The sequence below is a fragment of the Plasmodium sp. gorilla clade G2 genome, assembly GCF_900097015.1.
Source record: "Plasmodium sp. gorilla clade G2 genome assembly, chromosome: 12".
NCBI classification, from domain to species: Eukaryota; Apicomplexa; class Aconoidasida; order Haemosporida; family Plasmodiidae; genus Plasmodium; species Plasmodium adleri (nom. inval.).
The window spans coordinates 2,050,001-2,075,551 of record NC_041704.1 but is presented as its reverse complement, the minus strand read 5'-3'; the positions used below and the strand labels follow the sequence as shown (position 1 = coordinate 2,075,551).

Genomic DNA, 25,551 nt, shown 5'->3' with positions numbered 1-25,551 from the left:
TATTTATTTTGTTTATATTATTATATTATTATTTTTTTTTTTTTACATGAATTATTTTTCAATAGATTTTTTCTAATTGGTGTACTGAAACGTATTTTATTTTTAAAACTTGCATAATATAAATAAAAAAAAAATAATAAAATAATATTAAAAAATATGTATATGTACCAATTTTGTTATGCACTAAATTGCATATCATTTATTATAGTACACATATGATTTTTTTTTTTTAAACAAATATAATATATATATTTTATGTTTGAGAATTGTATTAAATAACTAAATAAAGCAGAAATATATTATTTTATTTTCTTTATTATTTTTTTTAAGTATATTGTATTATTAAATAAATTAAAAAAAAATTTTTAGTTATGTTAAAAAATCATATAATTACTTGATATACTGAACAAGTTACATAGTCATAAAGATATATTTTAATTTATATGATTGTCTAATTTTTTTTTTTTTTTTTTTGAAAATATAAAATAATCTATATAAATAATTATATATATATATATATTACATATACATATATATATATATATTTTTTATTTAACTTGTTTTATATTTTTTAATTAATATTTAAAATTTTGTTCTTTTTTTTTTTGGTTTTTTATTATTATATTTTAATATTTAATATTTAATTTTTCATATTTGTATATAATTTTTTTTTTTTTTTTTTGTATATCTCAAAGATTAGATATTAAATGTAGTGAAACATTGTAAATGATATTTAGAAGATACTATATAAAATATTAAATATCTTTAAAAAATGCATACATTATTGTCAGTGAAAATAAAAAAATAAAAAAGTACTTTCTCAAAATATTGTTATAATGTAATTTTATTTCTTGTGTGTATCATTATAATATATAAATATATATATTTTTTATTTTGTTTTATTTTATTTTGGATGTGTATGTTTATATATTTTTTATCAAATTATCCTTTACCTTATGTTACAATAAAAATACCTTTTAAAAAAAGTCAGTGCAAAAAAAGATAAAACGGTCAAATAAGAATTTTTTTTTTTTTTGTTTTTTTCTTTTTATATTGGGTTATTTGCAATGAATAAATATTGGTTGTATATTACTTATGTTTATGTATTCTTAAACATACTATCAAAATGTAATAAAATAGAAAATAATAATAATAAGGTCAAGAATTTGACTCTTTACAATAATGATATAGGTAAGAAGAATATCAAATAAAATAAAATAAAATAGAATAAAGAACAAATACATACTGAAATATTTATCCCATTTTTTTTATGAATTATTGTGTATTAATAATAAATGAATGATATATATAAATTCTAATATGAATAAAATAAATTGATTGGATAATTAATAAAATTAGAAACATATATATATATGTATATATTGTTATATTTTATTCATTTTTGATCATTTATTATTATTTTTTTTTTTTAGGACAATATTTTAAAAAAAAAGACATACAATGCAAACACAATATAGAAATAAATCAAGATTCTAATCATAATGAATATTCCTTTTTATCATTAAAGGCAAGTTCAATATTTAACCAATACTATGTTGCCAAATTAATTAATACCCTTTTATATAGAGGATTTCATTTAAGTAAAAAAATTAAAATATAAAAAAAAAATTAAATATATATATATATATATATATATATATATATATATATATATGAGGGATAGTCATATAGTACCATAAATGAATAAGAATTTGTAATTTGTATTTTATTTTATTTTATTTATTTATTTTTTTTTTTTCAGATGTCTATTTCCATAAAAATGTGGCTATGTATGAATCATTTACCAGAACAAATTTTTTCTTTTATTTAACTATATTGAATAAAAAAAATGTTAAAAAAATTGTTAAGTTAATATCCAAAGCAGAACGTTCAAGCAGTAAGAAGCACTAAATGATATTATTATTATATAAGATAAATGAAAATAACCCTTTATATATATATATATATATATATAAATTTATATATTTATATATTTATATTTTTTTAGATAAAAGAAAGTATGATGTATTCAAAAAGTATTTAATGTATGACTTTGATTGTCCCAATTTTGAAATCGATGATACTGTAAAAAATGAAATGAACCAAGCAATTTTAGTATATAAAAAAGCAAAATGTAAGTAAAAATTAAAATATATGTATTTATAGAATTCTATGTATTTAAGAGATCACAAATTGTATATCGCTCTCTCAATATATATATATATATTATTTGTTCTTATATATTTTATTTTATATGTTTTTATCATTTTAGCTGATTCATACTGGAGTGTTATGGATGCATTGAAAAAGGATGGTTTGTTATTAGCTAGAACCTTTTTATCAGTTTCTTTTGTTCAAAGTCTTAGAGGTATTATCGGTCTTATTAATCACAAATTAATAGATTTATGTTTTACTAATGCCTATGTATTTAATCACATAGCATCTTTTGATAAACTTATAATGAATAATATTTTTGGTGTTATTATGTCATATGTATTTAAATCACTCTTACTCTTTTTCTATCCATTAATTATACCTTTCCGTGGTGCTTTTGCTTTTGCTATATCTGCATTTTGTATCACACAATTGGGAAAAATAGTATTTGCAATATACAAAAATCTCAGACAATTATATAGAATATCATACAGAAAAATATACAATGTTGTATTAAAAGGTGAGTACAATAAATTGGTTATATATATATAAATCAATAAATATATAAACAAATAGAGAAATATATATATATATATATATATATATATATATTGACATGTTAACATATAATTATTTTTATAACTTATTTATTTTTTTTTTTTTATCTTCCTTCCCTGTAGTCAAATTAAGAAATGAACCAGAACTTAAAAATTATGCCATGAAATTATTATACGGTGATGCATTAATTATGATTACTAAAATATGGAAATTGTCATATGTAAATATCAGTGACCACTTGAATGGAAAAAATGTTTATCCAATTTTAAATAACTTATTTGAAAAAAATTTAGGAACAGGTTTCTTTGATTTCAGTCACTCATTATTCAAATATGTTATGAATTACTTAGAGGAAATAAATTTATTAAATGTAAGAAGAATATATATATATATGCATAGATAAAAATATACATTAATATATTATTTTATTAAATTAAAAAATGAATAAATATATATATTACAAATAACTTTCTATCTATTCATAACATATATATATATATATATATATATATATATATATATATTTTTATATATTTATATATGTTCATATATGTGTGTGTTTGTATTGATTTATTTTTAATTTTATTTTTTTTTTTTTTATAGGCCAAGAGTGTTGATGTAGAAAAAGAACTTGTTTTGAATAGACATAATTTCAAACTATTACTTAAACTTTTAAAGATCACTAAGAAGTCTTTATTATATGAAGAATCTTATATGAAGATATCTGTTGCTAATTTACTAACTAAATTTTACACCATGATTTTAGTAAATATAGAACATATAAGTAAATTAAATCCAAAGGAACATTTCTATAATGATTTAGATAATGAATTTAGACACATATATCAAGATCAAATGTTTGAATTATTTATACAAAAGATATCATCCGATATTGTTAGAAAACCATTTATCAAAAAAAATATCGGAAGAATAGATAAAGGTAGTATAGAATTAACATTAGCATTAATAAAAGTAAAATTATTGCATTACAAACCAACATTGAATAATCCATATTCAAGTTTATATTTTGATGAGAATTTAAAAAAACAATTAAATTATGCATTTAAATTAATTATTATTGGTTCTACTAGTATAATTGCAAGTCTTGCAAACTATGGTGAAAGATATGGTGTATTAAAACAATGTCCATTAGAAATTGTTAAGAATTTAAATCAGCAATGTGAATATGTTTCTTTTGAAATTAAAAAATTAATATTCCCAATTAATATTTTTGTTAACTTATTAATTCCATTATTTTTACCATATGATGATGTATTAATAGATAAAAATATAATTGAACATATCAGAAAATTCTTTAATGTTATTATCGATACCGATGATTCTTACTTACAAAAATATATGAAAACAACTATTAACACTATAAGAAAATCAAAAGATCTAGATATAAATAATGTAAATTATGAAGAAGAAATGGAAAAAATTGTTGTTGAAGAAGCACACAAAGCTATTGATGAAATTAATAAAGAAAGACGTGCATCTTTCAAATTTCAAGATTTTGCAGTCAAAGAAGATTCTGTAGTATTGTATAATAAAAATGGACTCCAATATTCATTTAAATTTGATCATTTAAATAGAAAAGAAGATTTTATGCGTGTTATAGGTAGTTACCAATTTAAAAATCCTCTAAGTTATCAAACAGCACAACTTGTTTTTGAACCTCAAAATAATCATATTGGTTCTTTAACCGTTGGATCAACTAAAAATACATACGATGGAAAATTAAGTGTATGTCATATGTGTTATAAGGAAGATGATGATGCCTTAGTTGTTGATGCAATATTTAACATCTTATGGTCTTCTGGAATTGATAGATTTAGTGCCTTCATAGTAAGATACATTTTTTATATAAAATAAATATATTCATTAATATATTATATATATATATATACAAATTAATATATAATTTTATTCGCTCATATATTAATATATTAATATATTTATATATTTATATATATATATATATATATATATATATATATATATATATGTTTACACGTTTAATTATATATTTATTTTATTTTTACCTATTTTTTTTTTATCATAGTTCTCTTCTTTCATTGGTGCTGTGAAACAAACCTATCATCAAGGTAGCTCATGGAAAAGAGCTTTGAGTAATATGGCTCCAACAGAATTTTATGAAGTTCACAAAATGTTTATGGATAAGAGTTCTTACGGAAAAGAAAAAAGTCAAAATTATTTCTTGAAAAACATAAGAAAATACAGATTTCAATTTAGTAAAGGCTCGTTCGGAAGAATGTTCAGAACGTTCTTAGAAAATTCTTTAAATAAAATTAATTTCTTCAACTCAGAAGAAGCTATTATCATTTTAGTTATGTCCACCCTATATGCTCTTTACAAAAATATTGAAAAATTCGATATTCCACTAAAAGAAACTTATAAATTATATCAACAGAAATTAATTGAATCATATTACCATCTAGATAAATATTCACACCATTATGAAACATATACTCTAAATATTAGAAAGAAAAAATATGATGCACTTGTAAATAGTGAACATCAAAAAGCTCAAGAAGCTAGTCAAGGTGAAGGTAAAGATGAAGTAGAAAATGCTGAATTAAAAAAAAGAGTTGAAAATAGAATTAAATTTAAAGATATACAATTAACAATGGAAGATGAAGTTGTAAGAAATACAAAATATTTACAATTAGAATTACAAGCAAAACCACAAGAAAGAGAAAAAATCATACAATATTTAATGTATAAATATAAAGAAATACCAAATCATGAAATGTTCCCACATTTACCACACCAATGTTATTATTTATTATATTATAATTATGAACCTTTTATGGAAAAAAATCTTCACGGTCTAGAAGGTGTTGTTAGTAAAATTACAGGAAAATCAGTTTTAAGTAGATATTTAAAAAATATTAATTTAATACAACCAGAGAAAACGAGATTTGCACCAATAAAATTAAAAGATTTAATCAATATACTTTGTGGTACACATTTGTTTTTGAAAAAAGAACATATCACATTCGATGAAATATATAAATATGAAAATTCAAATGATGCATTGAAACATCTTCTTATTATTGTTGCATTATTAAGAATTGAAAAAAGAACTAATAGATATTCTTGGACAACATATTTAACTTTACAAAAACAATTAGATGAAAGAAAAAGATATTATGATACACCATTTAAATACTTATTCTTAAAAATAAGCAAAGTAAGAAGATTTTATGGAAATGCTAAAAAGAAAATGTTATTAGGTTTAGGTAAAAGAGTTAAAGGAGGTAGATTTTTAAATATATTAAGATATACCAGATTCTTTGAAATTATGGAATATGCTGAATCAATTAATGAATTTTATCCATATTGTTATATTAAATTTGAAGATATTCTAACATTCTCAAATGTCTTTTATAAATTTAAATATTCACTTTTAAGATATACAACCAGTAAACAATCTGTTAGAAGTGTTGTCAACAGTTTCAATTTGTCCCCACAAACAACAGGAAACAATGAAAAATTATTATTAAGAATATTTAGATTTATTGAATTAATCCTTAAAAAGAAATATAATGTTGATATACATCATGTTAAAAAAGATGATAAAGATTTTGATAGACATGCATATAATAAAAATGAATATATATTACATGATATTAAATTCAATCCTAATATTGAACAATATCTAAAACAATTAACAGGTTTTATTAAACTTTTAACAGATATGAAATTTACTAACTTCTTATTCTTAAGAAACTTATATTACTTTGTTAAATTTTATGCAGTAACTGGTGATTTAACATATTCAATAAATAATTCTTCTATCTATTTATGTAATAGAAATTATCTAGAATTTATATTAAATTCAATTATAGAATTTGAACATTTTAAAAAATTCATGGTCAAGATTAAAGAGAAATTCGATATTGAAAAATATCCATTGGATCCATATAATTTTCAAACACAATGTTATTCTATAGATAGTGTTAAAACATATAGATTCTTCTTAAATGATTTAGATAAATTAAAATCATATCAAGATATAGAAAACTTACAAAATGTATCATCATTCTATAAAGATTACTTATATATGGGATTATTTTATGATAATTTAGATGTCAGAAATTTAAATGTATATTATAATCTAAATAAAAAAAAAAATGAAGATAATAAAACATATGGATCAAATGCTTTCCTTGATGGTGGTCTCTCATTAAGTAAAAATATGACATTTAGTGAAATCAATGATTTAAGTGAATCTATTCAAAATTATTTATATTTAGAAAAATTCTTAGTTGGTACTAATATACCTTCTATTCCATATCAAGGATTTTCAGTTAGACGTGTAAATGATGGTATGCATGTAACTTATAATAATAGATCAACTACTCCACCACTTTTTAAAGAAAATGTTTTAGATCAATTCGAATTAGTAGGAAGATCATTAATTAGTGAATATTTCGAAAAAGTCAAATGTTCATTTATTCAATATCCATCCAATTTATATTATTGGTTAGTCCTTAATCCTGGAAAACCAAATGTAACCGTAAGTAGTAAAACTGGTTTAATTAAAGATGAGGATTTAGTACATAAAACTCCTGAAGAAAAATTGAAAGAAGAAGAAGAAAATGATATTAAAATTGTTGAAAATATATTATCTGAAGATATCTTTGATTTTAAAGATAAATCAGATGATGATCAAAGTACAACTGCTGATTTGTCTTCTACTGATACAGATGATTCAGAAACTGACGCTGAAAAGACATCAAACAAATCAAATAATCTAAATAAAAAACAAACTCCAGCAATGAAATATAATATGAATATTGCACAAGATGAAAATAATAGAAAAGATGATGTATCTAAAAATACAACCTATTCAGAAAATAATGAATACACATCTGAATATATATCTAAACCATCAGATGAAAATACAGAAAGTAGTGGAACTAAAATGCCCTCTCCATCATTTATACAAATGTCTAAAGTTAATGAACAATATGGACAAAAAGATGTACATGTAGAAGGTTCTGAAAATGTTGATGAAAATGTTGATGAAAATGTTGATGAAAATGTTAATTATGATGAAAACAAAATGTTAAATAATAATACAGAAGAAATGAGTTTCCTTGAAAGAAGAGAAAATAATCCTATGCCATTTAGTTCTAATATGATAAAAGAAAAAAATAAAGAAGCTTATAAAGAACACTATGGACATTTCAATAGACCATATAATTTATATGTACCTAAAAAAGATATCTTCAGAAATTTCCATTTAGTTGTAAAAGTAGTACATGCATTAATATCATTAAATAAATTTTCCATGGTTAGTCCAGATACAATATTAAAAAAAGGTATCGCATCTATGAAAAAGAAACACTCACTCAAAATGATTAAAAATATAAATCCATTTATACATAAAATGATACTTGACATGAATGAAACAATACAAAAATTAAAATCTGATAGTGAAAACGGATATGCTGGACCAAAAACAGATATTGTATCTTTATATAAAATTGTAGAATTCCAATTATTTAATCAATATATTATATATCCACCATTAAAGAGATTAACCAAAAAAGAACTTAAATATATACTTGAGGTTGTTAACCAAGGATATTATTTCTACATGAAAAATGTTATTAAAAATATGAAAAGAGAAAATCTACAAAAATCTAAATTTATCAAAATATTTAATAATTTCAAAGAATTTTCTAATTTATTAGATGATGAAGGAGTAGACAAATTATATAATCTATTCCTTGAAACATTCAAATGTAAAAATATCAAATGCTTTGATCTTTTATTCCAAGAATTCTTAACTGAAAAATATAATAATATTGTATATCGTTATACACATGATCATGATGCTATGAAATCATATAATGAAAACATATTTAATAATACAGAATTATTAAACAAAATATTCAGAAGAGCATATGACAACTATTTTATTACACCAGTTAAAAGCCAACAACCAAAAAAACTCATATCTGTAGAAAAACCATCTTTAGAACAACCAGTATTGACATTAGAAGAATTTGCATATGGATTCCATGAATTTGGACACAAAATAGAAAAATGGAGATCATTACTAACCTTATTCAATTTAAGACATATATATATTAATATATGCCACATGCTCATAAGTGTTAAACATAGTATACAAAGATCTCACAGAGTTTTTATGCATAAATTTGGCTTCTTCGGTATATTCAGACGAAAGAAGGAAATATATATTCCATAAACATGGAAATATAAAATGAAACAAACACATATATATATATATATATATATATATATGTACATACTTATGTATATTATCTTATTTTTTTTACTTTTTATATATATAATTTTTTTTTTTTTTTCTACATTTCTGAGATATTTATTTCAAAATAAAAAAAAAATATCCCACATATACATGTAAATATATATGACATTTACTTAAATATATATATATTATATATTTTTCATATTCTTTAAAATTGCTGTTTTTTTCCTCTTCCTTTTTTTTTTTTTTTATTGTAAACCTTACACTTGTTTATAATAAATAAATATATATATATATATATATATATATATATATATATATATAATGAATAAATACATATATTACAACTATTTTATATATACATAATAATTTATTTATGTATATTTTATTTTTATAAACATACAACTACCATAAAAACAAAAAAATTATAAATTTTTTTCTTGATAATTTTATATATAATAATTGAATTCTTTTTTTCATATGAATATTACTTTGGGAAATAATATATTTTTATAAGTTTAATACTTATTTTTTATTTTAATATTTATTTCGAATTTTTTCTTATTAAAAGAAAAATAAATAAAATATATACTATAATATATATTATATATATATATATATATATAATAATATAAATGTATAAAATATAATTTATATTATTCTCATTGGAATATTTAAAAGATTAATTTTTTTTTTTTGGATTCAAATTTATTATTAATAATAAACCTTTTAGAATTATGTGCATATGGTTTCGTAGTGTAGTGGTTAGCACTGAGGACTTTGAATCCTCCAACCCGGGTTCGAGTCCCGGCGAGACCTTTTATATATAAATTTAATGATTTAAATGAAAAAATAAATTATATTTTATTAATAAGGACAATAAAATATTATTTTATATAAAGTAATGAATAATTTGAATATATTTTTTTAAAAAAAAAAAAAATATTTTATTTTTATCTCAATTTATTTGCCATATTATAAGTCTTCTGCATAAAATAATTCTATAAAAGATTTATTATATAAAAAATATATATATATATAATGCAATATGATTATTTCCCAATTTTTCTTTAATAATTTTATTTATATACATTTTAACAGCTTCAAAAATATATATATATAAAAAAAAAAAAATCGTATATATATAATTATGTACATATATTATTATAATTTAATAGTGCTCATATATATATATATATATATATATATGTTTAATAATATAGGAGCATTATTTTATTTAGTGAGAAAAATAATCATTTATTTTGTTTTATTTTTCTTGTATAATATTTTTGATGAACCAAATTTTGGAATAGAAGGAAAATAATTTATTTAACAAGTAAAATTAACATTTCTTCTTTTTATAATAAAATGACTGTATACTGTAAAATAATCAATATAAAATATGAATAATATTATTGTTATATAATATATTATTATATAATTTTATAATATTATAATTATAAAATATTTCTATATTTATATATTATTTATTAATATATCTTATATATTATAATATCTTATTATTCATTCTTACATATATATAAATATATATTTAAAATACGGGCACCGAGGATCGAACTCGGGATCTCCTGCGTGTTAGGCAGGCGTCATAGCCACTAGACCATGCCCGCTTCAAACAAATTATTCCTCATATTATTTATATACAGTATATTTTATAAAACATAATATATCATAATTTTTCTATATATATTATATATACTATTTGTATATCTATTTATTATCTAATGAAATAAAAAGGAATATTATATATATATAATAAAATGATTATATATTTTTATATATTCTTGAATATATATAAAAATGTATTAACCACAACAAAATTTTCTTTTTTTTTTTTAATAAAAATTATATTTATATATATATAAAAAAATATATATATATATATATTTTCAAAATATTATATAAAAGTGTAGTTGAATATATATTTTATTTAACATTTTTACATTTTTTATTGATTTTATAAAAAAATTTCAAAAAAAAATGAAAACATATAAAATTGAATATAATATCATTTTATAAATTTCTTATTTCCATAATATGCATTAAAAAAAAAAATATAGATGAAATTTTTTTTTTTTTTTTAAATATTATAAAGATATTATTTTTCTACATATTGATATAATTAATGGCACATTCGGACTAAACTTTAATTTAATCATATATAAAAAATAATATATATATATATATATAATATTTCAAATATGACAAATTATATAAATCCATATTTTTAAGATTATTGTCTTTAATATTTTACTATGTATAATTGTTCTATGGGGAAATATTTTTAGAGTATATAAAAAAACTTATAAAATATATCAAAAACTTATATTTTATTTTTAAAAATTTGAATATAATTATAAAAAAAAAAAAAAAAAAATACACACTATTTTATATTTAATAATAACCATATATGTTTATGTATATACATATATTTTATTTTGTCCTTGTTTTTTTCTTATTCCATTTTATTGTCTTAAATTATTATTGAGGAGTAAAAAAGATAAAAAAAAATATAATATAATAAAAAAAATTTATATATATAATATGTCAAACCACCAACGATTCATATTTCATTAATATTAAGAAAACTTTGGATGTTTTTTACTTTTTAATTTTCTTTTTTCTTAAGAGCAGTCTAAAGTTTTTGGTCAAAAGGAAAATATGTTTTCAATTTAACATTTACAACTTTATATTATATGCAAAAAAAATTTTCCTTTTTTTTCGTTTTTTTTCTTTTTTTTTTTAAGTTCTGAATATCGCATGATATATGAGCTTTAAAAAAAGAAAAGTAAAACGGAAGATTTAAATGGATAAATATATAAACATAAATATATATATTATATATATATATATATATATATATATATATATATATATATATATATATTATCTTCATAATAATATATATACTTATACATTAAAATACCAAAATTTTGTTTAAATAAAATATAATTAGATATTTTATAAAATATATACTTATTTTTATGTGTAATTAATGGGGGAAAAAAAAAAAAAAATAAACATATATATTATACATATAGATACATGATATATTTATATGCTGTACGTTTTATTGATTTATTCGTATTAAATATATATTATAAGTTTATATTCACATAATATATATATAAATTTTTTATTTTTTTTTTTTTTAATTTTATTTTAAAATTCATTTAAATATTAATTAGCATATATTTTTTAATATTATAGCATTTAAAATTTTTTATATTATATTATATATATATATATATATATATATATATTTTTTTTTTTTTTTCTTTGTGGATTTAAAATTAATTTAATAATTATATCCTTCTAATATCTCCTGTTATTGCTTTTTTTTTTTTTTTTTTTTTTTTTTTTTTTTTTTTTAAAATAAACAAAATGTAATATTTAACATTCCATCATAAGATGTATGGATTTTTTTTTAATAAAAATGAAGATAACAAATTGACAAACAATAAGAGTTCATTTGAGAATAGTGATAATAATATAAATAATGATGATATAAATAAAAGTGATATAAATAAAAGTGATATAGATAAAAATGATGTAAATAATGATAATATAAATAATGATATTCCAAATAATGACAATCCAAATGATGACAATAATAATCATCATGATAAATATGATGAATCGAATGATAACTACATTACAAACACAGAAGATGAAATAAGTATACAGATACTAAATAATAATGACAACATAAAAAATGGAAATCATAAATTAAACCTATCTGTAGATGAGGAAAAAGAAAAAAGTAATATAAACATAAAAAAAAATATAAATACCAATCAGTCATTTATTTCTAATATTGATAATATGAATGATAAACTTATATTGAATAGTCATGATAATATAATAGAAAAAAAAAACGTCTTAAATGAATGTGCCGAAAATATTACCTACAATGATGAATGTGATATACATATAAATAATAATTCAAATAAAATATATAACAATTTATCAATTAAAAATTATGTTAATTTTATTGATAAGGATGAAGAAAAAAAAAAAAAAGATATGCCATCCAATAATATAAATGAAAGTAATTCAAAAAATGACCTAGAAAAAAATCATGATACTATTATAATAGAAGAAAATCTTAATAAGTTAAATAATAATATATCTGTAAATAAAGATAAAGAAAAAAATAACAATGATAAAAGAAGTGATAATATTAATATTGATATATTTTATACAAGTGATAAATCTGTAGACATAAGTGATGAAAATAGTTCATTGGATACTATGGAAGAACTATGTGAAAATATTGAAGACTCAGATGTTTCTATAAATTTTTATAAAAATATGTTAAGTTCAAAAAATAATATTAATGATAATATAAATAATGAAACGTCTATTATAAATAATAATAATCCAACTGAAGAAATTAATATTCTTAATAATTATATTAAAAATATTACAGATGGATATCAAAACAATTCTAGTTCTTCCATTGATCTCGATAATAAATTATTGAATATATTATCTTTGTCTTTTCTAACTTTTGTTGATAATGTTATTTATGATTCACATATATATGCACAATCTAATACATATCTTGATACAACAAAAAAGGAATTAAAAAAAAAAAATGAAAGTAATAAAACAAATCAATCAAGTACTCAATCCAATCCAATTACACAAGATGTAAAAATAATTAATAACATGAAAGTGGATTTGTCAAAAAATGATATTCATAAGAATAATACCCACGCTCAAAATAATAATAACAATAATAATAATAATAATAATAATGTTGGTAATAATAATGATGGTGAAAATAAATTATCTCAACATTTTCATGATATAAAAGAAAAATCTCCTGATATTACCTTCAACCCTGATGTAATTAATATGTGCTTAAATAATTTGTATAATGAACAGCTTGTAAACAAACTAATTCATAAAAGAAAAAAGAAAAAGAAAGGTAAAAATAAAGGCAAAGATAAAGATAAAGAAAAAGAAAAAAATGAAGAAAGCCAAATGAATGATAAAAAAAATAATCATAACAATAATAATTACAATAATAATAATAATAGTAATTATATTAGTTCTAATGACGAGGATGAGGAATTACGACTCTTATCTTATAACTCCCTCTTCAATAAAAAAACAAATAAAGACCATTCCTATCAGCAAAACGATTCAACAATTAAAAATATCAAAGAAACGAATAATATAAATGACAATAATTCATTAGATGAAAATAATAAATCATTACAAGATAATATATATAATAAATTAAATAAGAGAAAAATTATGATCAATCAAATTAATGATGAAATTAAAAAGAAAAATAATTATTATATAAATACATTTACAAACAAGAAACAGTATTCTTTGGAAGATATATTTGAAATATAAAAATAGAACTTTTTGTCACATTATATAAAAAGGTACATAAATTATGAATATATAATATATATTTTATTTTTGAGACTACAACAGTGTACACAGTTATATTGTTTTTTTTTTTTTTTTTTTTTTTTTTTTTTGAAGTAAAAATATGTGCATATAATATACATATATATGACTATTATATATATATATAAACTTATTTTATTTTTTTTTATATAAAACAATAAAAACTTCATAATCATAAAAATATAAATATGAAATATATAGAATTTATGAATATATATATATATATATATATATATATAATATTTTTTGTATATGAATAAAATAATATTATAATTATATCATATATAATAAAAAAAAAAAAATGTAGATATTTATTCCATTAAATAAATAATATATGTATATATGTATATATGTATATATATTTATTATATTTATTTAATTCAACTTGATTATGTATTATATGTTACAATCTTAAATTATTTTAAAGTATTGAACTAAATATATAAATATATATCACAAAAATGTTATCATTTCATATATAATATTATATATATATTTATTTATATTTATTCATTTTGTGTGGTCAAAAATGTATGAATTTTTTTTTGTTGTTCATCCGGTCATATAATTAGGAGGAAATTAATTCATCATGATAAAAGGAATCATTTACCTTTTAACATATTTTATAATAATAAATTTTATTGTTTCTAAAAATATTCAGAGCATAAACAATAGAACAAAGAAAGTTGCCTTACTTCCTTATTTCTTTACCTTACCTTATAACAAGCGAATAAAAAAAAGCAACTTGAGATCAAAAAGGGATTGTACTTTTTTTACAGGAATTAAAGTAAAACATATATATATATATATATATATATATATATGTCATTTTATATTTATTATAATATCCACATAATATATATTTTTTCACCCATTTTTTGAATTATTATTCATATATATATGTTTATATTTTTTTTTTTTTTTTTTTTTTTTTTTTAGCCTAGCGGAAATATACATCTTGGAAATTACATTGGATGCTTACATCCAATCATAAACGTTGAAGCCACAAAGAAAAGTTCAAACAACTCATCTAATAATAATGCAAGTGCTATAAAATTAAAAAAAATTATACTTATTGCTGATCTTCATTGTTTGACAAAGCTAAGCAATATTTATTCATTGAAGGATAAGGTTATTGATTCAGTAAAAATCATAATCTCTTTAATAATAGATATGTATAAGAAAAAAAAAAGTTACGTAGATGTGTATATTAATAATATTAAATTAGAACATATATTACAACTAATAGAAAAAAACAACAACAACAATAATAATAATATTAATTTGTATGATGAAATTACGTCATATACATCACAATTTCATAATGACATAAAAAATGATAACCTCAATGATGATGAAAATCATTTAGAACTCTCATCTCAGGGAGGTTATAGTCATAGAAAGGAACTTATTAAACAAAAACATTATTTTTATATTTTTAAACAATCAGATATAAAATTACATACTTGCTTATATTATTTAATAAATTCTTTTACATCCATAAATATGTTAAATTCACATATACATATAAAAATGGGTGGTCATAATAAATCCTTGGCTTTATTTTCTTATCCAAGTTTAATGCTTGCAGATATTTTATTATATAAACCAAACTATTTAATTATAGGTCAAGACCAAATAAAGAATATGGAAATAATGAAAAAATTATGTAGAAAAATGAACTATCATTTTAAGAATGTTGTCAAGTTACCAAAAATATTTTTTTCTAAATTTTATTCAGAAGTCATGAATTTAGATGGACATAAAAAAATGAGTAAGAATGATTTAATACATAATGATAATGATACATCCAAAATTATTTATCTTTTAGATGATAAAAAAACAATAGAAAATAAAATTAAAAAGAGTAAAACCGATAATTATAATATATTAGTATATGGTCAAGAAGATAGAAAAGAAATAAATAACCTTATAAATATTTTCTTCTTTTTTTATTACCATCAAATCAAAAATAAAAAATATATAAACCTAAATAGTAATAACAATGAGAATATAAATAATAACAATGGAAATATTTCCAAATTATCAGATATTTATGATGAACAACAATTATTTTTAAATAATAATTATATGCAACATAATTATTTAAACGATTTTACAAATAATCATAATTTCGCAAATTATAAACAAAATAATATAAATCCAAATTTTAATCAAAATATAATTAATAACATATTACATTCATATAATAATAATTATTCAAAATTTAAATATGATTTATCACAATTATTATATAATCATTTTCTTGTAACCAAAAGGTATTATAATTCATTTAATTCCAGACATGATATAATTCATACAATTTTAAAAAATGGAAAAATGTGTGTAAAAAAAAGAGCCTCAAAAATATACAAGGTAAAACAAAAATATAGAAGAAAAATGTCTTATATTACATGAAAAAAAAAAAAAAAAAAAAAATATATAAACAAAAGGGACAAAACAATGTAAATATATATATGTATTTATGTATGTATATTTTTTTTTTTTTTTTTTTTTTTTTAGGTCATAAAGAGGAAATTAAATATATAGAAAAGGTCAAAAGGCTGGACAAAATATACATACATACATATATATATATATTTTCTTTTTTTTTTTGTGTCATATTTTTTTCTTATGATTTTTATTAATAATATGAAATATATATAATTCCTTATTCTTTCATATTTTTAAACACTAATTTGATTATTTTATTTTTTTCGTATTTTTTCCTATGTGTTATGTATCCTATAACTTTTCATAAACATTCCAAACATACATTTTCAAAAAAATAAAAATAAAAGGAATTTTTCCTTTTCAACAGTTACAAATAAGAACATATAAAAATGAGTATATAAATAAATATATGTATATATATATATATATATATATGTATATGTTTATTCCTTTTGTCATATTTTTTATTATTTTTTTTTTTTTTTTTATGTTTAAAAATTCATAATGGTAAAAAAAAAAAAAAAATTAAATAACAATACCTGGTTGATTTTCCATATTAACAACAATACTATAAATCAACATTTTTTTTTGCAAATATGTATAAAGTTTTAAGATAAAATAAATAAATAATAATAATATTTATATAAACAAATATATAAGATCCAGTTTTAAAGTGTTATACATTTATTGGTTTATATTTAATTAAGAAAAGGTGATAAGAGTTTACCCCCATTCAAATTTCACAAAAAAAAAAAAAAATAAAATAATAATAAAAAGTAAAAAATAATCATATAAACTAAAAAAAAAAATTAATAAACAAATAAAAATCAAACTCTACATATATATATATATATATATATATATTTATTTATTTATTTATTTATATTTATAATAATCATCTTCAATTTTAATCCCTAATATATATCCCCTGTCACATTGTTACGTTTTTTTTTTTTTTTTTTTGCTTTTCCTTTTTTTTTTTCTTTTTCCCTTTGATATTTTGTAATTTACTAAGACAAGACATGGCATCATTAAATTTGTTTAAATTTAAAAAGTGTGTACATCCCTTTACATATAGCTTACAATTTTTTTTATTTATTGTTTTTAATTTTTTCAAGTTTACATATTTCATATTACTTAAATATTTTTTAATACAAAAGTTTACATTATACATTTTAGATTCATAACGTATATTATGAACTTCATCAATAGAAGATTTTTGAGCATATTCACTAAAATCATTTTCGTTAATTTTTGTTTCTTTAAAATTTTCATTATAATATTGTAGAACATTTAATTTATCATTCGAATATAATTTTAATAATTCATTTGTTTTGTTTATATAATTTTTTGTTGAATATATATCATCATTTTTCATATATTTCAAATTATTTAATTCGTTCAAATAAATATTTTTATAATTCTTATCATTATCATTTCTTAACTCATTAATATGTCTTATTATATTATTATTTATATTATTTTCTTGTACTATAGAATTTTTATATATATTATCATTAATAAAATATTTAATTATATCCATTTTTTTATACTCAAAAATATTTTTATCATATCTCATATCATCCATACTACTTGATGAACTATGACTTGATTCACAATTATTTTTTAGATGCATTATATTTGTATCATAAAAATAATCTGCAATATTTGAACTTACAGAAAAACTTCTTTTTAAATGTAGAAAGTTTTTACTATTTTTTTTATTATTCCAATAATTATTATAGATATTATTCTTATTATTGTTACTATCATGTTGTGTATACATTTTATTATTATTATTATTATTGTTATATATTTTATATATTATATTATTTATATTATCATAATTTATTTCATTGTCTGAACTATATCCTCTTTCATAATTAATTATATGCCTTTGATTTATTAACCCATATTTTTTATGACCTTTCTTTAATTCAATATATTTATTATTATAAAAATTATAATCATATTTACATGTATCCTTCTTTTTATTATCATTATATAATATTTTATATATATTCTTATTTGTAAATTTTTCTTCTTTTATTTTATTTATATGTTTTATATCATTATTATTAAATACATTCCTATCAAAACCATAACAACTTATTTCTTTTTTCATCATATCATCTTGTTCATTTAATATATTTTCCTTCTCATAAATTATATTCTTAATGAATATATCTTTACAATCCTCAAGTGATAATTCATCTTCTTTGTCTACATTTTCTAGATCACTTAGACCATGGACATTTTTTTCCTCGTCATTATAATTTTTATTATCTTCTTCACTCATTTTCTCATTTATATTTTTGTCACTACACATAATATTATTTTCTATTTTTTCTATGGATTTTACATTCGAGTTAGATGAAATACTTTTATTATATGAGTCTTCATCCTTTTTAATACTTTTATAATTACTATCATTCATATTACTATCATCCATATGGTTATCATTCATATGGATATCATTCATATGGCTATCCTTCATATTTCTCTCATTCACATTGCTATGATCAATTTCTTGCATTCCTTTCTTGTTATATTCATTGTCACAATTTTTCTTTTCTTCATAATCTCCTTGTTCTTTCTTACTATTTCTTTTTAATTGGCTTAATTTTTTTTTCTTCTCATTATTATTATTATTATTATTATTTACATGTGAATCATTATTATTTTCTTCTATTTGTTGTTCCATACGTTTAAACATATTTTCATAGTATTGTATTTTCTTTAGTTCCCTAGCACTTAATTGAGGATTAAATATATCATTATTATTATTATTATTATTATTGTTATTATTATTATTGCTGTTATTAGTTTTGTTGTTGTTTCCTCTTCCTTTATCTTGATTTTTCTCATCTTTATTTTTATATTTCTCTCTATCTTTATTTTTATACTTTTCTTTATCCTTACTTTTATTATTTTTTTCTATAACCTTTTTATCGTGTTCTTTTTCCTTTCCTTTATTTAAAGATTTCTTTTTTTTTTTCTCTCCCTTCTTCATTTTTCTTTATCATAACAAAATAAAAAATAAAAAAATTGATATAAATAAATATATATAATATTTATAATATTTATTTGTTTATTTGATCACTTCATATATATATATAATTATTTAAACGATAAAAGGTTTGTTTGTTTTGCTTTTTTTTTTATAAATAGTATAAATTATTCATCTTCATAATTTTGAAAGGGTTATAATGATATATATTATATATATATATATATAATATTTTCTTTTAAAATATATGATTACATTTATATCATCTTAATTTTATATTTATTATTATATAAATATTTCTTTTTAATTTATAATTTTAATATATAACATTTTGTAGAAGAACAAAAAAAAAAAATATACTATAATATATAAGTTTTTTATAATTATATGATAATAATATTATAATAATTATATACATATTTTATATTATTCATATAAAAACAATATATATAATATATATTATATTAAGCCCTGAAAAAAAATAACTCAGACCATATATTATATATTAATTATATACTTTTCTTAAAATATAAATATACTTATAAAATAAAACAATGTATTGATAAAATTTTTTTATTTTTCCAGTATTATATATTTATTTAAAAAAATAAATAAATAAAATAATATCCATATAATATATATATATATATATATATATATATATATATATAATATTATAAATAATTAAAATTCTCGTTTGAGTATTTCACTGTTTTTTTTTTTTTGTTCCTTTTCAATATATAAAGGTAAAACGTTAACATTGAAAAAATATATGAATTTCAAAATAAAAATTAAAGAAAAAATATACAAATGAATAAAAAAAAAAAAAAGAAAAAAACTTAATCCATATACTTACTATATATATATGTATATATTATATTTATGTTTACATATACATATATGATATATATTATGGATGTATTATTTTGATTGGGTTGTTCTGCAAACATTTTTTTTTTTTTTTCTTTTTATATTGAATGGTTTGGATTGTTGTTTAAAATGTTTCCTTTTTTGTAATATCATAAAAATGATGTATATTAAAATATATGTTTTTTATATTATTTTGTGTTACTTTTTTATTGTTTTATTTTTTACTGTTTTATTTTTTATTGTTTTATTTTTTATTGTTTTATTTTTTATTGTATTATTTTTTATTGATTTATTATGAAGTCTATTATTTTTATTTTGTGACTTATTGCTTTTATTATATAACATATTTAATTTTAAATCTCTTATAATTTTACGATAACTTTGTAGTTTTTTCTTTTGCTCCTCTTCTTGATCTTCCTCATCATTTCCTTTTTTATTTTTTTTATTTTTTTTATTTTTTTTATTATTTTTATCATTTTTATTTTTTCCCTTTTTATAATTATTAGAGCTAGATATATTATTGTTGTTTTCTTTGTGGTAATTTTTCTTTTTTATATGATTATCATCATCATAATCATGACCCTTATAATTATCATTCATGTTAATATTATTATTATTATTGTCCTTATCATATTTTTTACTTTCTTTTTTTAAATTTTGCTTTTCCTTCCCTGTAAGGAACCATGTCCTTGGAGGTCTACTCATTATTTCATCCTTAAATGTAATTAGATTTTTTATTTTATCTATTGATTTATTTGATATTTCTATTTGCTTATCAATTTTTTCTTGTTCTACAATATCATTTAACTTTTGTTTATTTTGTTTAATTATGTTGTGCCACACATGAACATTATTTTCAGCTATGGTTCGTTTTAATATTTTTAGATTTTTACTTTTTTTCAATCCTTTAACTATTTTTTTCACTTGTATTTTTTCTTTTTGTAAATACAATGTGCTAGCTATTCCTTCTTTTCCTATTCTAGCGGTTCTACCGATTCTATGTACATATTTAATAACATTCGATGGTATATTATAATTTATTACATATAAAACATGATCTATATCTATTCCTCTAGATGCTAATTCGGTGGTTAATAAAAAATCTACTTCATCTTTTTTAAATTTCATTATGGATTCTATTCTCCTTTTCTGACTCATAGAACCATGTAATTCAGCACATTTTAAATTAAGTAAATCAAACAATAGAAACATTAAATGTGTTTCACGTTTTGTTTTAAAAAATATAATACAATGATTCTTATATATATTATTACATAAATATAATAAACTAGCTTTTCTATATTTCTCTTGAATGATATTAACAAATTCTTGTTTCAAACCTTCTGATATTTTAAATGTGGTCTTATTAGTAATTTTTAAAAAGTTTTTTGTTATAATATTATTAACAACAATATTATTATTATTATTATTATCATTATTTTGTAGATCCTTATCTTTGAGAGAGCTTAAACCACTTTGAATAAATACAGGATTTTTTAAAGAAAAATTAACCAGCTGCTTTATGTCATTAGTCAAAGTAGCTGAGAAGAATAATATCTGTTTTTTAAATTTACAAACATCTAATATTTTTAAACATTCTTCTTTAAATCCAAGTTCTAATAATTTATCAGCCTCATCAAATACAACAATTTCTAAATAATTAATAAAATCACTAGATGAATTTAACAATAAATCTAAAATACGACCAGGAGTACAAATAAATATATCATTCCTTTTTTTATATTCATATTCTTGTTGTTTAATATCTATTCCTCCACAAAATAAAGAATATGTTATTGTAACATATTTTGTTAAGGAACGTATAACATCATAACATTGTAAAGATAATTCTCTTGTAGGTAATAATATTAAAGCCTTAGTTATATTATAACTAGCTTTCATATTATTTCTCCTCATTCTTATATTTGTACTTTGTAATAACCTTTCAAGTATTGGTAATACAAATGCTAATGTTTTACCTGAACCCGTTTCTGAGTTAGCTAAAATACTTTTACCCTCTAAAGCTAATGGAATCACATCTCTCTGAATATATGTAGGATTACTAAATTTTTGTTCATATAAAACTTTTAAAAAAGGTCTAGATATGTATAAATCACTCCACAAACAATTCATATCAATAATATTGTTATTATTCTTATTGTGATTATCAAAATTTTTATTATTTGTACTAATGAGTGATGTTGTTTCTTTAGTGCTCTCTTCCTTTATTTCTTCTACATCACTAATATTTTTAATTCTATTCGTTTTATCATTTCCATTTATATCTTTATCATTACTTTCTGCTTCACTCTCATTATCTACAACACTCATTTTTTTATCTTGACATATTTTTTTTTTCATCTTTTATTTTAAAATAATTTTATAGATTGTTTTTTTTTTTTTAATATAACAAAATATTTATTTCATAGTTTCAAATGTGGATTTATATATATAAATATATACATATATATATATATATATATATAACCTTAAAAATAAAATATATATATATTATTTTTATTTATAATATTTACAAAAAAAAAAAATAATTATAAAATTGTTTTTAAAAAATATATAAAATATATATATATATAAAAACAACGTGTTTTCTTTTTTATGGTAAATAATATTTTTATTTCTTTTAAAAAAATGAACTCATATTATTTTTGTTATTTAGAAAATATTTTATTAATTTTGTATTGCATCAATATATTTCAATATAGCTTATTTTTTCATGTATAATTTTAATTTTTAAATAATCTACAAAAAAAAAAAAAGAAAAATATATATATATATATATACATATATATTTATATATATTTATATATATTTTTTTTTTTTGTTGTAAATGTATATTCATACATATATAATATATAATAATATATGTATACAATACTTTGAACATGTAATTTTTCAATTTGTTTAATAAATTCAACCATATTATTATAATATATACACTTTTTTACAAAAAAAAAAAAAAAAATAAATAAATAAATAAAATCAAAATAATATGATATATATATATATATATATATATATATATATATATTTTTATTTCTATATATAGATGAATGCATTTTTTGAATATTATATATATTTTTATACACATATATTAATTCATATATATATAATTATTTTTGTATTTCCTTTTTGCTCTTTATATAATTACTTTTTATTTACACAATGAAAAGAGCTCGTTTGTATTATGTGATTATAAAACGATATTTTAATACATCTGTAAAGAAAGGAAATATAAATAAAGAATTAGATGTATCAAAATATATAAAAACATGGAATATTTGTAATTATAATTTTATTATTTATGGTCTTATGCATGGTCAAATATATGGTAATATTTCAAGTGGGCAGGATTGCTGTAACTTGATTCAGAATATAAAAATGGATTACATATTATTAGAATTATGTAAAGAAAGATTAAATAAAATATATAGTGATATATTTTTATATTCTAAACATGGAAATAATATTATAAAAGATAAATATCAAAACGTAAATATAAATCATAATATACATAATTATATGTATAACAAAACAAACGATTCATATAATAATAATACATATAATAATAATATATATAATAATAATATATATAATAATGGTTATAATAAATTTTCTTATTTACCTAGGATACATAATGGTTTTCTTAAAAATGAATTTATTCCTATAATCGAAGAATGTTTAAAAAATAAATTAAATATTTTTTTATGTGATAGAGATATACATATAATAAAAAATAGACTAGATTCTAAATTATTATATGATACAAAATCTTATAGAAACTTCTTTACATATTGCACTGAATCAATAGCTTTAAGACATTATTCATATAATGAATTTATTAAGTTATATAAAAATTATTATATATCAACAGAAAATAATGATGAAATTACTAATACGCAAAATGATTTAGATTTAAATGAAACACTTAATAATGATCAACTTATAAATTATATTATGAAGAAAAAAAAAATAGATATTCATCCTAATATAATATATGACAATAATAAAGAAACTTCTATATATCATGATATTTCTAAAAAATTAAATATTCTACCCTTATTAAATGAAAGATTAAAATATATTTCAAAACCAACATATGATATATTAATAGAAGAAAAATATAAATATATGGTACATAATATCTGGTGTTTTCTATTAAATAATGAAAAAAATATATTTCAAAATAACACACATACACAAAAAAATATACTCATTGTATGTTCTTCTAATATTATTCAACAAGTTTATAACGAATTACAAGAAGTATATCTAATGTTATATAATAAATATAAAAATAATATATCATCCTATCAAATAAATAATACAAATATTAAAAATTTATCTAACAAACAAAATATTAAACATATAGTAGAACCTATAGTAAAACCTATAGTTTTTGAAAATATATATAGTTCTTATAATGATTATATAAAACCACATTGGCCTCTTATACTTTTAAAATATTATATTTTACCTTATCTCATTTTATATTTTATATTAAATACATTATATAATCTTATGGCATGGATATATAAATCGAATATGCAAAATACTCACATCTCCTCACAAAAAATTATAAAGGTTACCATATGAAATGGATTGAAATGAAATAAAATAAAATAAAATAAAATGAAATAAAATGAAATACAAAGGAAACATTTATGAGTCTACAAATTATAACACACATAAATATATATATACAATATTTATTTTATTTTATATTATTCCGTTTAATTTTTTTTTTTTTCTTCTTTTT

The 25,551-nt window shown here is 18.2% G+C and overlaps 6 protein-coding genes and 2 non-coding genes across 8 annotated transcripts; 5 read left to right on the top strand and 3 right to left on the bottom strand.

Moving 5' to 3' along the window:
- Window positions 1-1,067: 1,067 nt before the first annotated feature.
- Window positions 1,068-8,962, top strand: PADL01_1252300 (rhoptry neck protein 3; the record flags this gene model as incomplete). The annotated part of the gene is made up of 8 exons (XM_028683505.1): window positions 1,068-1,191; window positions 1,434-1,601; window positions 1,763-1,897; window positions 2,009-2,134; window positions 2,273-2,674; window positions 2,835-3,082; window positions 3,316-4,560; window positions 4,778-8,962. 8 exons carry the CDS (start codon window positions 1,068-1,070, stop codon window positions 8,960-8,962), a joined length of 6,633 nt encoding a protein of 2,210 aa, XP_028539676.1.
- Window positions 8,963-9,733: 771 nt separating this feature from the next.
- PADL01_1252200 lies at window positions 9,734-9,805 on the top strand. Its single transcript has one exon. It is a non-coding gene; the product is annotated as a tRNA-Gln (tRNA).
- A 739-nt stretch (window positions 9,806-10,544) lies between these two features.
- On the bottom strand, window positions 10,545-10,617 carry PADL01_1252100. Its single transcript has one exon. It is a non-coding gene; the product is annotated as a tRNA-Val (tRNA).
- Window positions 10,618-12,418: 1,801 nt separating this feature from the next.
- PADL01_1252000 (conserved Plasmodium protein, unknown function) lies at window positions 12,419-14,380 on the top strand (the record flags this gene model as incomplete). Its single annotated transcript, XM_028683504.1, has 1 exon — window positions 12,419-14,380. One exon carries the CDS (start codon window positions 12,419-12,421, stop codon window positions 14,378-14,380), a length of 1,962 nt encoding a protein of 653 aa, XP_028539675.1.
- A 649-nt stretch (window positions 14,381-15,029) lies between these two features.
- PADL01_1251900 (tryptophanyl-tRNA synthetase, putative) lies at window positions 15,030-16,990 on the top strand (the record flags this gene model as incomplete). The annotated part of the gene is made up of 3 exons (XM_028683502.1): window positions 15,030-15,227; window positions 15,380-16,816; window positions 16,964-16,990. The coding sequence occupies 3 exons, from the start codon at window positions 15,030-15,032 to the stop codon at window positions 16,988-16,990; spliced, it is 1,662 nt and encodes a 553-aa protein (XP_028539674.1).
- Window positions 16,991-17,825: 835 nt separating this feature from the next.
- On the bottom strand, window positions 17,826-19,907 carry PADL01_1251800 (conserved Plasmodium protein, unknown function; the record flags this gene model as incomplete). The annotated part of the gene is made up of 1 exon (XM_028683501.1): window positions 17,826-19,907. One exon carries the CDS (start codon window positions 19,905-19,907, stop codon window positions 17,826-17,828), a length of 2,082 nt encoding a protein of 693 aa, XP_028539673.1.
- Window positions 19,908-20,972: 1,065 nt separating this feature from the next.
- Window positions 20,973-23,135, bottom strand: PADL01_1251700 (DEAD/DEAH box ATP-dependent RNA helicase, putative; the record flags this gene model as incomplete). Its single annotated transcript, XM_028683500.1, has 1 exon — window positions 20,973-23,135. The coding sequence occupies one exon, from the start codon at window positions 23,133-23,135 to the stop codon at window positions 20,973-20,975; it is 2,163 nt and encodes a 720-aa protein (XP_028539672.1).
- Window positions 23,136-23,957: 822 nt separating this feature from the next.
- On the top strand, window positions 23,958-25,388 carry PADL01_1251600 (conserved Plasmodium protein, unknown function; the record flags this gene model as incomplete). The annotated part of the gene is made up of 1 exon (XM_028683499.1): window positions 23,958-25,388. One exon carries the CDS (start codon window positions 23,958-23,960, stop codon window positions 25,386-25,388), a length of 1,431 nt encoding a protein of 476 aa, XP_028539671.1.
- Window positions 25,389-25,551: the final 163 nt, after the last annotated feature.